This window comes from Cibotium barometz, chromosome 4, assembly GCF_041138505.1.
Source record: "Cibotium barometz isolate CiBa-2024 chromosome 4, ASM4113850v1, whole genome shotgun sequence".
NCBI lineage: Eukaryota > Viridiplantae > Streptophyta > Polypodiopsida > Cyatheales > Cibotiaceae > Cibotium > Cibotium barometz.
The window spans coordinates 10,227,745-10,241,558 of NC_141049.1; the positions used below are offsets into that span (position 1 = coordinate 10,227,745).

The 13,814-nt window shown below is 41.3% G+C and overlaps 1 protein-coding gene across 2 annotated transcripts; it reads left to right on the top strand.

The window, feature by feature from the left end:
* Window positions 1-718: 718 nt before the first annotated feature.
* On the top strand, window positions 719-6,512 carry LOC147638897 (tyrosine--tRNA ligase 1, cytoplasmic-like). 2 transcript variants are annotated; one of them, XM_086785413.1, is made up of 10 exons: window positions 719-969; window positions 1,051-1,198; window positions 1,765-2,048; window positions 4,766-4,862; window positions 4,941-5,046; window positions 5,136-5,215; window positions 5,400-5,545; window positions 5,818-5,926; window positions 6,014-6,073; window positions 6,169-6,512. In XM_086785413.1, the coding sequence occupies exons 1-10, from the start codon at window positions 863-865 to the stop codon at window positions 6,187-6,189; spliced, it is 1,158 nt and encodes a 385-aa protein (XP_086641539.1). In that variant the 5' UTR covers window positions 719-862; the 3' UTR covers window positions 6,190-6,512. The 2 variants fall into 2 exon arrangements, with proteins under 2 accessions (XP_086641539.1, XP_086641546.1); XM_086785420.1 differs by having other exon boundaries at window positions 5,821-5,926.
* The last annotated feature ends 7,302 nt before the right edge of the window (window positions 6,513-13,814 follow it).

The following is a 13,814-nucleotide window of genomic DNA, read 5'->3' on the forward strand; positions in this document are numbered from 1 at the left end:
GGAAATTGGGAATTTTCCAAAACTCCCCAATATGGACTTAAAATCATATAACTTTATTGGATGACCATATCACCCTTATATGATTTTTATTAGAGGAACATGACTTGCACATGAGCAAGGCACACCAATCTCCTTAGACCTTCATTATTCGGCTTCTTAGCTAACCTTATGCCTAGAGAGGCCAAAGGAGGAGTGAATTTATGAGTCCACCATATCCTCAGACTAAACAGAGAGTTCCCTGTAGCTTTGGTACAGCCATCCCATTTCACCAGCCCCAACACTTCCTTTCAGTTTAGCACATAAGAACTTGCAAAAAGGAGAGCCTGTAATTTTTAGAGGAGCATAAGATAACAGCTTATCTTTCCATCCTAATCCCATCCACTTGTCTTTAAGAAGCATATTAGAATCCTCAACCAGTTCCCTTAACAACTTGGTCCAAGTCTCCTTTTGATGTAAGCATTTAGAGAGACAGATGCATAGCTATCCCGACTTTAGCATGAATGGGTAAGTGCGGAATCCCAATGCCTCCTTCCCTCTTAGGCAGGCTCAACTTATCCTAGGCTAGCCAGTCGGCCACTTTTCTATTATTCTCCCCATTTCTCTATAGAAGGTCCTTATAAGACCTACAATCGTCTTCCAATGACATTTACCAAAATCAAGAACAGGGCATAAAAAATATAATGTAAGCATTTAAACCACATTGCAAGAAAAGAGTGGGGTGCGCTTCATGTGTATCGTTATCTGACTGTATGAGCTTGGCTAGTGCCCTAAACCTAATGCTTATGTGCTGCAAATCAGGGATTAGAGCAAAATAAAGTCTTCCAATTCATTACAAAACCTTCTCTTTTGAAGGTGTGCAGCTATGGCGGAGCCCTTCGTGCAGAAATCACAGGACCTCGTCGAAGAGCAGGAAAAACCGAAGGAGGAGCAGAAGACGCCCGAAACAGAGAACGGCACCCCTTCTCGCGAGTAAGCTCACCTCTTCTTTTCTGTTGAAAAAGTCATCTGTTTTTTCGGAGTCTGTGCTTGAGCTTTGCTTACCTTACCCAGGTTAACCCTGGATGAGAGATTCGACCTAGTCCGGAGCGTTGGGGAGGAGTGCATTCAAGACGATGAGCTCCGGAACCTTCTCGCTTTCAAGAAAGATCCAGTCTGCTACGATGGATTCGAGCCTTCTGGAAGGATGCACATTGCTCAGGTATGCTAGTTTTGGCGCTGTATCACTGCTTGCTTTTTACACATGCTTCCTTTTATCATTGGTTTCTGCTGCTTGTGGCTGTATGATGCTGAGCCTAGGCTGTGCTCCTTATGTTGAGTAGAGTAGTGCCTGATAATGTCAAAAGGTTTAGGCTTTTTTCTGTAAGCTGGAGATAGCAGTGATGTATAAGGGGCATGATCTTTTATGGCTGGTTACGCATCCAGCCTCACCATATATACAGCAGTGACTGGAACCACGCATGGGTGGCATGATTTGTATGGCTCGTTCTCACCCTATACATACAGCGGTGACGAGAAAGGTTCTTGTTTGCCACTGCGAATAGATGGCATGATCTGTGTGTACAGTGTGAAGCCCATCCAGGCAGCTAGCCAGCATCAGAGATTGCCTATGTAACTCCTCACCCGCCCATAGCACAGGCAAGCAATGTTGTGCAGAGAATTAGTTCTTCGGGATGCAATATGCATAACAAAGAGGTTCTAACAACGATTAGCAAGTATTTATATTTCTGGACTTGATACTGGGTGGTGCATCTCTAATGTGTGCAGGGTGTAATGAAAGCATTGAGCGTCAACAAGCTCACCAAGGCAGGATGTATTGTGAAAATTTGGGTAGCTGATTGGTTTGCACAACTCAACAACAAAATGGATGGAAATTTGGAGAAAATCCAAAATGTAGGGCGCTACATGATAGAAGTCTGGAAGGCTGTAGGCATGCGCCACGATCGAGTGCAATTTTTATGGTCTTCTGAAGAGATCAACTCCCAGGCACATGTGTACTGGCCGCTTGTTATGGACATAGCTCGTAGGAACAACCTCAAAAGAATTATAAGGTGAATTATCTTTTGTGATTGCCTTTGCATTAGAATTTTGATGTTTTAAAATTTATTGAGTAAATTATCTAGTTATAATTGTGTATGCCACGGCTCCATGATAACCCGAATTTTAATCTTTATACATTAACAAAGCATGTAGAATTGTAGAACATATACGTAATACTTCGTCAGAACGAGACGATGTCTTGGTAGTAGTTGGAAATCGGGTTGGGGGGCCAAGTCCCAGGAGGTCACCCATCCCAATTGTTCTCATGCCAATGCGCGCTTAATTGGAAGTTTCCACAAATTGGTCTAGCCATGCAGACCCCAAAATCTTAAGGTGATGGAGAACCTCTGGTTACTGGTACATACATTTTGTGGAAATCTCCAAGTGCTATGCTTTGGCACCATCTTTCTCAACAACCTCCCTTGGTGCCAACTTGTCTACTTTTTCTTAGCTTAGAGGTTGAACTTGTCCATGTTTTCTTAGCTCAAAGGTTCAACTTGGCTTCTTTAGTGGCTCAGAGGTTACACATTAACCCATGGGGGGCCAAATCTCGGGCCATCCTAATTGTGTTCATGCACGCTTAACTAGAGGTTTCGACAAATTGGTGTAGCCATCCAAACCCCTAATCCTTAAGGTGACGGAGGACCTCCAGTCTATCCATTTTGTGGAAATCTCCTAGTGCTATGCTTTGGCATCACTTTTCTCAACATAGACTCTTGCAATTGTAAGTTAACTAAGCAAACAATGAAGTCTCATGAGATAGAACTGTTTTCCTACGAGAGTGAAAAATCTAGGGTTGGATGCCAATGTACTGGCGAGCGTTTATCTTGGAGGTCTTAATCATTTATATAAATAAAAATACAATAAACCACATAGATTATGTCATTCAAGAAAAGATCATAGTATGCCTCACTGTGGGTTAGCGGTGGGCCAACCCCCTCCTTCTAGTATTTTATTACCAAAGGAGAATTTGTTCCTTCAAGCCTTGTGTGTATTCAAGGACAGCCCCAATTGGTTCACCAAGATTTCCAAGCCTAACTATGCAACGAATACAAGTTGTGAACAAAATTTGTCAATGCTGATGTCAATTCTTTCAATGGATCCCCTTGCCATTGACCCACCAAGCAAGAGATCCAAATTGTATTGTAGGCTTACTTAACAGGCAACTTGGTATTCCATGGACCACAACAATGGTCACAGGCTTGCCCACTTGGCAACTTGGTCTTTTCTTGTCTTCAAGTCTTCAAGAGAGGTCTCGAATCAGCTTGGACAACTTCCTTACTGCACAAGGATCTTCAAAATTTTCAAAGCCTTTAAATATCTTCAAATGAGTCCTCTAGTCAGCTTGAAGAGCCTTGAACTGCTTCCACACCTTCTAGAGTGCTTAGACAAGTTCTCAAGATCTTCAATGAGTGTTCCCAACACATGTACTGGCTCTTCAAGCACCCTAGGCAGCTCCGAATGTGAAGATAATTGATGGGACAACCCTATAACAGGCCATACAGCTGTATAAGATGTAATATGGCTGTGGATATATGAGAGGTTGGCCAAACAGCTGTGCAGTTTTGGGTGACTGCACGACATGTCTGTAGTTGCCATTGCTGTATGGCAAAAGATTGGCAGCCATACAACAGAAAGATGGCTGTATAGCAGATGACTAGGAGGGAAGATGGCCGTTCTCCTCACGTATATAAATATACAGCAGGTGTAGGTCTACATTGTGATTGTGCTTGTGTTTTGTGTTTTGTGTTTTGCTGCTCTCTACTTCTATAATCAACTCTTGCACATAGCACAAGAATACCACAGTTCATATCAGAGCCTAGGAAACACCAAAATTCGTTGACTGTGTTTAGGGTAGACCCTCTCAAGCATGCACAAAGTTCGGCAAGAGCACTTTTTTTTTCTTAGTGATCACTGGTTCCTAGTTGTTTGTCGTATGGATGCAGAACAAGTTGTTGAATTGTTGCACTGCTTGGGGCCTCACGTGCTTGGAGACTTGGATAGATATATAGGAGTCATCTTGCGAACACAGGTGGCTTTGGCAGCCATCAATGCAATTTTGGATCCTCAGTACCCTATGGAAAAGGATTCTGCAAACCCAAGATTGGTAGCAGTCAGCACAATTTTAGTGGGGGAGTGTCACCCCATGCTCAGCAACAGGCACATCAAGAAAATCCTTCATAGCCAGTCAGAGTTGGCTAGAGAGTTTTCACCTTCTTTATAGCAGAGATGGCACCAGAAGAGGACATGTCAGTGGATGTATTCCCTACTGGAGGTTGTGCTAGACGATGAGGTGTCACCGAAGAGAGCGTTGTCAATGGCTGGTTAGACAGACAAGAGCGGTTTCTTCAACAGAAATGGCACCATAGGGAAACATGTCAGTGGATATGTCTTCCCCACCAGAGGTTGTGCCAAAGGATGAGGTGTTGCTTGCCTGAGACAGCTTTGTCAATAGTCGGAGAGAGACAGACTTGAGACCTGAGCAGTTCCTTTGGAGTATGGGAAGTGTATTTTCTGTAGGGAGGACCAAGCATTGGCGCCTAGCGGGCAAGGAGATGTTGGTCTTAGCCTGCTGGTACTCCAAGATACATCCGTTTTGAGAAGCCACGTGTTTTTTTTTAAATTTTTTTTTATTGCATTAGTTTTTAGTGCTTTTGACTAAATTAGAAGCACGACCCCTATACTATCAAACACAGTGTTGAGGTGTATTGTTTGATGTGATATGCAGGTGCTGCCAAATCATGGGACGCAGTGAAACAGATGAACTCTCTGCTGCTCAAATACTCTACCCGTGCATGCAATGTGCAGACATATTCTTCCTGAAGGTCGGTGCTGCAGGTACCCTTTATTGATGCAAAGACACATACAACTGCTGACACATTTTTTTGTAAAATTGCGAGAAGGCGGATATCTGTCAGCTGGGTTTGGATCAACGCAAAGTGAACATGCTTGCTCGTGAATACTGTGAAGATCTAAAGAAGAAATACAAGCCCATAATCGTCTCACATCGTATCCTTTGTTAGTGGATTTCTTCCCTATGATGTGCTTGCAAGAGGTCATAGATTTCCTTTTCGGTTGCTTCTTCACAAAAAAAAAAGACATGCTCTCTGGGCTTACTGGACAAGGGAAGATGTCTAAGAGTGACCCGAACTCAGCCATCTACATGGAAGATGAAGAGGTTAGTTTAGCAGAGCCTCTTAAGGTGCTAATGCAGTTTAATTAATTCAGGTTTCTGAGCTGAAATTACAAATTTTCTACTGAAGTTTGTGTTCTCTCTTCCCCTCTCTCTCTCTCTCTCTCTCTCTCTCTCTCTCTCTCTCCCACACACACGTGCGCATGCGCATGCTTGTGTTCTTTCAAAGGCGGACGTCAATCTGAAAATCAAAAAGGCGTTCTGCCCTCCTAAAGTCGTGAAGGAGAATCCGTGTATAGAGTATGTCCAGTACATCATTCTCCCATGGTTTGGTAGCTTTGAGGTGATACGAAGAGAGCAGGATGGTGGCAACAAGTTAGTATCAGCCTCTACTGTCTCCCTTTTTTTATTTCACATTTGATGAATGTTTAAGAATATATGTAGTGTATGTATGTGTTGGATGTATGTATGTCTGTTTATGTGTGTACCATGCATGTATGTATGTTGAGGTCATCAATCAGTTAATTTAAATTGAGTACATACTTGATTTGTTACATTTGATACCTATATTCTCATTTATTTCTGGATCAACACATTTGTGTTTGGTGTGTATCTCTGGATTACTGAATGGATTGGATGCTTGTTAGCAGGGTATATCAAGATATGGAAGATCTAATCAAAGACTATGAGTCGGAGGCATTACACCCGTCCGACTTAAAAAGTGGTATTAGTAGAGCACTAAACAAGATTCTGCAGGTAATACATACCATTAGAAAATCGTAAAATCTGACAGACAGTCCTTTGTATAATTCATCTTTTAAACATTTTGATTCTCTCCTGCAGCCAGTACGGGACCATTTCAAGAACAATGACGATGCTATGAAACTTCTGAAGAAAGTTAAGGTAAACGGACCATCTGCATGTTGGAGGGCATGTATTGGGATGTGGCAAGTTACTTGTTACAGCCTCTACTTACTTAATCCATTTCTTGTATGCAGGCATACAGGGTAACAAGATAATGAATGAGCAATTCCATGGCTGAGTACTTAGGCTGCAATATCATGTTGGGGTTGCATTTAGCAACGGAAAGCAGTGTAAACGCTTTCAAACATTGCTCTGATTAGAGAAGTAGCATAAAGGTATTTATTTAGTTATGGGCAATGGCATCACACGAGGGTAGGCTGGGGGGGGGGGGGGTTTGGAACCTGGGTTTTCAACCCCTTTTTTACACTCTGAGAAATCATCTGTAAGGCTATGTTCGTTTTGATTGCTAAAAGTGTTTATGGTTAAATTACAGCATTTATTCTAGATTAGCTCAATCTTTTTAGGTCTCAAAAGTAAAGTGGCCCACATGTCTATGTGGATAACAAGCAGATGTGTATAGGTACGCATATCTTGGAAGGCAAATCATGAATGGTTGCAAGAGGTGGTGAGTGCCATAGTTGAATGATCAGTAAGTGCTTGTATGGTCAATTCATACTTAATAGTAGTCTCTTTTTTGCAAAAAAAAACAAAAAAAAAAACAAAAATTACAAGCTTAGTTTGGTAAATTTGGAGGATGATTTAAGTTCTTTTGGAAAACATTTACGTGATGGCCCTCTCATGAGGATCCATCACAAGAGTATTGCCAACCAAATGGTTTTTCATTGGTCTTGTAGATGATGTTATCAATGCCCAAGCACTCGAGAACTTGGCTTTTGCTTGTAGCTGTTGTCTTTATGGACTTTAAACTGGTCACACGCCTGCCTTTTCACATTTAGACGCACCACATAGTTTGTCAATGTAGCCTTGGGTGCTTTTCATATCTATGGAAGGATTGCAGCCATGTCTCTTCCATTTTGTGCTCAAATTATCACTAGTTTGGTCCACTATTACGAGTAATAATTGAGAAACCTCTTTTGTTATGAGTGAGCTGCTTCCCATTGTGTTGTCCAATGCAATGATAAATCTGGGTGTACATATCCGATTGATGAAGCTTGCCAAATTTGCAACGAAAGCAAATGTGAAGCTCATGGCCAAAGATACTTTGTCTGTCTTTTGCCATGGGTATAAGTTGCAAGAAGAGAGGAAGGAAAGAGTTGCACCCATAGCATTGTGTACACACATGCACTATCTCATGAGGGAGAAGGTCACAATGGAAGCTTGCTTGAGCACAAGACAAACGATCAGTAATCTTGATCAGTCATACGTGGGTAATATAAACATGCCTATAATTTACTTGAATACTCCTAGTTCAGGTCCATTAATTATCTAATTTAGCCAATATATACATGGCTAATTACATGAGTAGCTTTTTGAACTCGTTTCATTACAAACCTTTCCCACTTATGAATAGTTTTGTTCTCAAAACCTTCTTGACTCTTTTGACATTAACCCTCTTGCTCGTGAGGAACCATTCGATGGCTAACGAGAGGCTAAGGCTGATCCTATGCCACAAGAGCATGACACGGCGGGTCCTAGAGCTGTCCTCATTTTAGATCTCCTAGCAGCAGATGATAATGGGTGGGAATCCTCTTTTGAAACCTCATTTTATTAGGCAAGCACTTATGGAGATAACCATATTCGACCCAACCATTCCTCTACAATCTAACGCTTATGTGATGAGGATGTAGCCCTCCAATGTCCCATACCCTTTAGTGGCCTAAAGGCCCGATAACAGAGAATTGGGACACATGGAGCAACAAGAGACCTTATGGTCCAATGTCACCAGAGACTCAAGGCTAGCCAACTATTGTTGGTGGATTTGATCGAAATATGGCTAGTCACGTTTATGATTGCCCACGCATACAAGCGGTAGAGGCACAAACATACGATTGAGTCACAGGGCGGTTGTGGAGAAGATACAAATGGATGTTGATGGCCAAGTTTCAACTGCAGACTTTGGTATCTAGCTAACTTGGGATTTCCTTTTCTCGTAATCAAAGAATATGCAGATATTTACATGGCATTTGCATGTGGATCCCTATACATGCTCATCAAATGAAGATTCACAACCAGGGAGTTCCATGAAAGGCATGCTCGCGTGACTTACATTTTATTTACAATTTTCCTACTTTGAGCATAGGTCTTTTGATTCATTGAATCAATAATGACAATTTATGCTTACCATTGTCGATGCATGGCTAACCATTCTAGATCCTACCATTGTTGCGACAGTAAGATTTTTCAAGCTCATTATTCTTCTCATCTACATTCAAGATGATTATGTCCATAGCTATTAATAGGGAAGGTATGCAATTTGATTTAAACAAAGGGTCATACAACAGTGGAATTATGTATTATCATCATCACATCCGTTGTCTTCTTGTACATAGTGCATACAACCTTTGATGATCGATACCAATTTCTAGAGGTCCTTGTACTTCCTACGTCGCACATCGAGTGTTCTTCAGGTAAGGAAAAGTTGTTGCAAAGAATATTTGGGCCTAACAAGTCCTATGACAGATTTCGAGGACAGAATTTGGATTAGGTAGGGGGGAATGTTAACTCCGTTTTGGGATTAACTTAGTATCTCTTCGTTACATACGAGAAAGAGCACAATAAGTGTCATAAAATGATACTCTAAATGCTATAATTATGAGAATAGGTGGCTATGCCACAAAATTATATAATTTGTAAGAATTTAGTTTTGGGCGCCTAAGTGTGAATAAGGACCAGTTGTATACATAACATTATTCTCATAATGCGAGACACAATTTCCCTTTGTGTCCTAGTCTTATCTCCTCACTCTCTTGCTTGTCTATGGTGAGAGAGAGAGAAAGAGTTGTGAGGAGACAGAGCTACAATCTTGGTGCATGTTCCTTTCATGCTTGTAGTCTTGAGTGTGACAATAGAGGAGTGAATGTCCTTGTTTGGAGAATGACAATCTCATGGTGACAGCTTGAGGAGGCAAGAGAGCGGTGCTAGCTATCACTAACAAAGCTTGGAGTCTATTGAGATACGAGCTTAGACATCGGCAAGTTTCCCCGGCAAGTTTCCCACGACAAGTTAAGGTGAGCATTGTCCATTGGATCAGGAGAGAGATGGTGTTACAAGGGCTTCCCAAATTCTGGCAACTTCAGCACCGTATTAGTATTAATGCAATCTTCACGTTATCAAAGACACTTTGGCACATTACAAACCATTGGAATGGAATATCTTTCTTGAGAAGTGTTGTCAATGGGAGAAGCTATCTTGGCATATCGGGAAATAAGAATCCGATACCACGAGAATCCTTTGACTTTTTTTAACCGTCTTTTTTGGCCACAATCGATATAGATTGCATACCATCTCTTAACATAATAAATCCTAAATATTCAATCCGATCGATAAAGAAGATACACTTTTCTTAGCGATGGAGAAGGGTCTCATCATCCATTGTTGACGTGTAACTAACAAGGCTCGCATAAGGAATGGTGATATGCCTCAAGCTTTGCATACCTGACATAGCTCTAAGAATTCATTCATCTTCTCTTCTTGAAACCCAGGGATACAAAATATCTAATGACGGTAATTCTTCATGTCCTTCTATCTCAGTTGGTCATTATTAAGAAGGTTAGATTCAGGGTAGTTCCTTCAACTGCTTCGAGTTACACCAATAATCTTCAATGTGACAAGAGCCATTGCTCCTATCATTATACCTTGCAATATCAAAGTACGCATCCATAGAGTATGTCCATTTCACGACTGCCTCTCTGAGGTTGTTTTCCTTGCCTTGGAAGAGTATTTAATAGCTTCATTTTAGGTACATCACTTTGAGCTTAGCACCTGCATCTCATGATTCTTCTAAAATAAAAGACTTTTGTTGAATTAAAACCTTGGAAATGAATGTAATAAGAGAAAGATGTCTTTTATTCCCAAAAAAAAACATTGACAGGAGAAGATCTCAATCTTGGGATCTAAAAAGCTGAAAATGATGATACTGGCCTACAATTACAAACTTTTTGCGAGGAAGATACATACTAAGATGATTTAGTCTAGCTAAATACTCATCTAGAGCAAAATTCTTCTACCACAAATTCTATATTTCTTTACAAAATCTAAACTCTCCATAATCATGGCCAAGTTTAGATTCAAGGCATAGAATGGAAGATAATCTATCTCTATCACCACGATAAGTCTTCATCTCATTGATGGCGCCACATAATTAAAGATTGAGAAGGCTGCCCGAAATAATCTTCTCGACAACTGAGATAAAAATTTGCAACCATCATTATGTGTCACTAGAAAGATGCCCAAAATCAACTCGAATCGCTTGTCCTTCTAAAGAAGAAGACAAGTTCTTGACCATACTACACTTAATTTTTCACATTACTCAAAAATAGAAGACAAGATTCAAATAAAGATAAGATTATTTTTTTTTCCAAAAAAATTATTTGAATACATTAAAGGAAGGTCATCAATGATCAAGATTAGCTTACATGGAGCGACCATACATGCAAATAGACATGCCATGATACACTCGTTTAGATGCTCGGCTAGCTGTCGAGATCCTATGTCGAGGAATATAGCATCTTAGAGTCCTACACATCAATCTATGAACTTGAAGATCTCGTCGAAGCGGTCCATAAAGAACTATGCATCTCAGAGCATATCTAGACGAATAAGGATCATTGCAAGGGTAATGTTCTCTAATAGCCTCTTATCCTAGTTACAGGACTATCCTAAGAACCACCTATACCTTCGAGGAGCAGCAAACTGTCGAAAAGTAAAGACTCTCAAAATGTCGTGCCAAGGCTACTCGATTTGTGTAATGAGATGAAGAGAGGAGATGCTTGAATGCAAAAGCTATCATGTTATCCTCTTGAGCTAGCTCAGGGACTCTAGATAGATAGGGTCTGGCTAATTGCTACTCCATCTGAAAGAGAAATCCCGTGTACATGCATGTCTATGATTAACACTAAGTAAAAGACATTAACACTAAGCAATAAACACACAAATTACAAGATAGCCCTAATCTATTGTATATTCCAAGCATGAATATGTACAATGATCTTGGATCTTGACCTAGGTCCAATCTATGCATGTTAATCCATGTGCATACAAAAGCTTGTTAATTCTATAGCTTGGTTGTGCTCTCTAGATTCTTGCCTTCTTGTCTAAATCTGCCTTGGAGGAGAGGTACTTGCCAGCACCTATGAGATGCATGAGAGATCTATCTGATTTTTTCCTTTCCATGCCCTTTTGACCTCTATTTATATACCGATAGGATGAACAGTCGAGTTCAGGTGGGTTTTAACTTTTTGACCTACATAACATAATAATGTCTGAAAAGTTATATTTAGCCTCTATATTGCACCCAAAATGTTTTCCATCCATGGGCACATTTTCGGGCACTCGTAGGGCCTCAAAATGAGGTCCAAATCTACCTCTGAATCTGACCATATACTTGCTAGGAAAGATAATCATGTCTATGAGCACATCGGGATTAACAGATGCACATGACATCCCCTCCTGATAAGCTTGGAGCACTGGAGTACTCCATACACCTTTGCTTAAATTCAGTTTGAGATTCAATTGACGATTCCACTTCATATCGTTCCACTCTATCCTCATGCTCTCTAGCTTGGTCTCTTCACATTCTCTGGCTTGGTATCTTGATCTTATGAATCAATTGTAGTCTCATCCTCCTACTCACAAGATTTGGAGAGATATTTTGGAAGCTCCTTTGAAATGGTCGGACTTACCTCATCCTCCTCCTAAAATAGGATTTGGAGAGATCCACCTCCTTGGGAACTTTTAGGCTGACCTCTTCCAAACAAGATTTGGAGAGATCCACTTACTTGATCTTTGGTCCTAGTTCTGGCTTTGACTATGGTTTTAGCACGTGGATCCTAGGTAATGCCACCTCCTTGAAAACACCTTCGTCAATCACATCTCCCAAGAACTATCTTGGAAGCTCTCCCTTCCTTGGGTCAATGGTCGCGCGGTCTTGGTCTGCTTCACAACCCTAGGTGAATCTACCTTGGCCTTTGCCGATGCTGCCATGAACGTTTCCCTGTCACTTTGAAGAGCCTTTAAAACTCTTTTTAAAGTTGTGCTTGATGTGCCTCTACTTGAAGCTGCCCTTATTGAAGCCTTGTAATAACAAGCCATGCATCTTCTTCGCATTGAATCTTCTCCAACAAAGCCTCTCTTCCTTGCCAATGTCTTTCCTTCATGTCTTCAAGGCTTTCCAACGTGGATCAAAGTAAGAGAGAGTGTCCAAATGAAGCCTTTTCCTACATACTAGGTTAGATCTAGGCTAAGTCTTTTGTAGATCCGACCTACATGCAACCTATGCTATATGCAAAAATGGGCCAACACACTTATTGTATGCACATTATATACCATGAATTTTATGATCACACTCATCACGTTGCCTCAACCATACATCGAAATATATAGAAAACGACTTTTAAATCAATTCAAAGTCATTAATTAACAAGAATAACATGTCCTACTCCAAACTCAAAATTCACAAATATTTTAGCTTCCATGAGCTCAACATTACATTTACGAACATTACTCATCACCATTACGGGTGTCAAATTGATGACATCCTTATGTCCATTTATATAACTACCAATATGGCATCAATTATCATATTTATGCGTAAGTAGCTAAAGATAATAATGGAGATAGAAAAAATGATGTTTGCGAATCCAAGAAAAATACAGTTGTAGATAGACCGACCATTAAAGATAAGGCCTTAACAATGACACTTAACAAATTGCCATGACTATAAAGAACCAATGCTCATTTTGCAAAACATAATGATAAATGAAACCCTTGCAACTATTTATGTAACCCATCACATTTCTATCTCAAAAATCAGCGATATATACTCGATCCATTTCAACGGTGTGAGGTGAAAACAAGAAAAAAGAACCACTGCCTCTATAGCCCTTCACCTCCCAAACTTGGAAAATAACAACACAACGGGGGCACCACCAGCCACCGGCTGGAACACTTCTCTCAGTTCACCACACCACCCACACCAGAAAGACAGCACAAAACAGGGGCACCATAGACAAAGCAAACACCCAGCAATTATATTCCCAGAAAACACTTCATACAAGCTTCTCCTGACACAGAAGCCTTACTCACACAACCATAAAAACATTCAGGCCTGGATTTACTGCCAAGGGAATTCCACCACGGCCACACCACCTCAGGAACTACAACCTTGCGTCTGACGACCAAGCCATCTAGCCACGAACACATCAACACTTCGACCTGTCACTGCCGAGGATACACCACATCCTCAATCACCACAAACCTCTCGCCTGCCTGCTGTGCCAATCACACCAGAAAGAACCCGGCCACTTCTCTCTTCAGAGGGCGCCCCACCAGCTAACCCCCCTCAACTCCTCTGCGACCCATCACTTTTGTGTGTGTCGCCACCAGCAGCTACCCAAACATCTCTCTCTCACTCTCTCTGTATCTCTGTGCTGATCCTTTGCCAGCCTCACAACAAACCCACTTCCTCTGCCACTTCTCTGCAGTGCTACCGGCCCCACCAGCCAAGCAGCCACACCTCTCTTTCTCTCTGCTTCACTCGGCACCCGCTCTGCTGTCCACTGTCGGCTTCACCTACAGCCCTCGTAGATCACCTGTCAACCCCTTGCCAGCCTGTCACTTGACGCCAGCCACTCGCCCTTCATGCCCAAAACCAAGGCGGCTT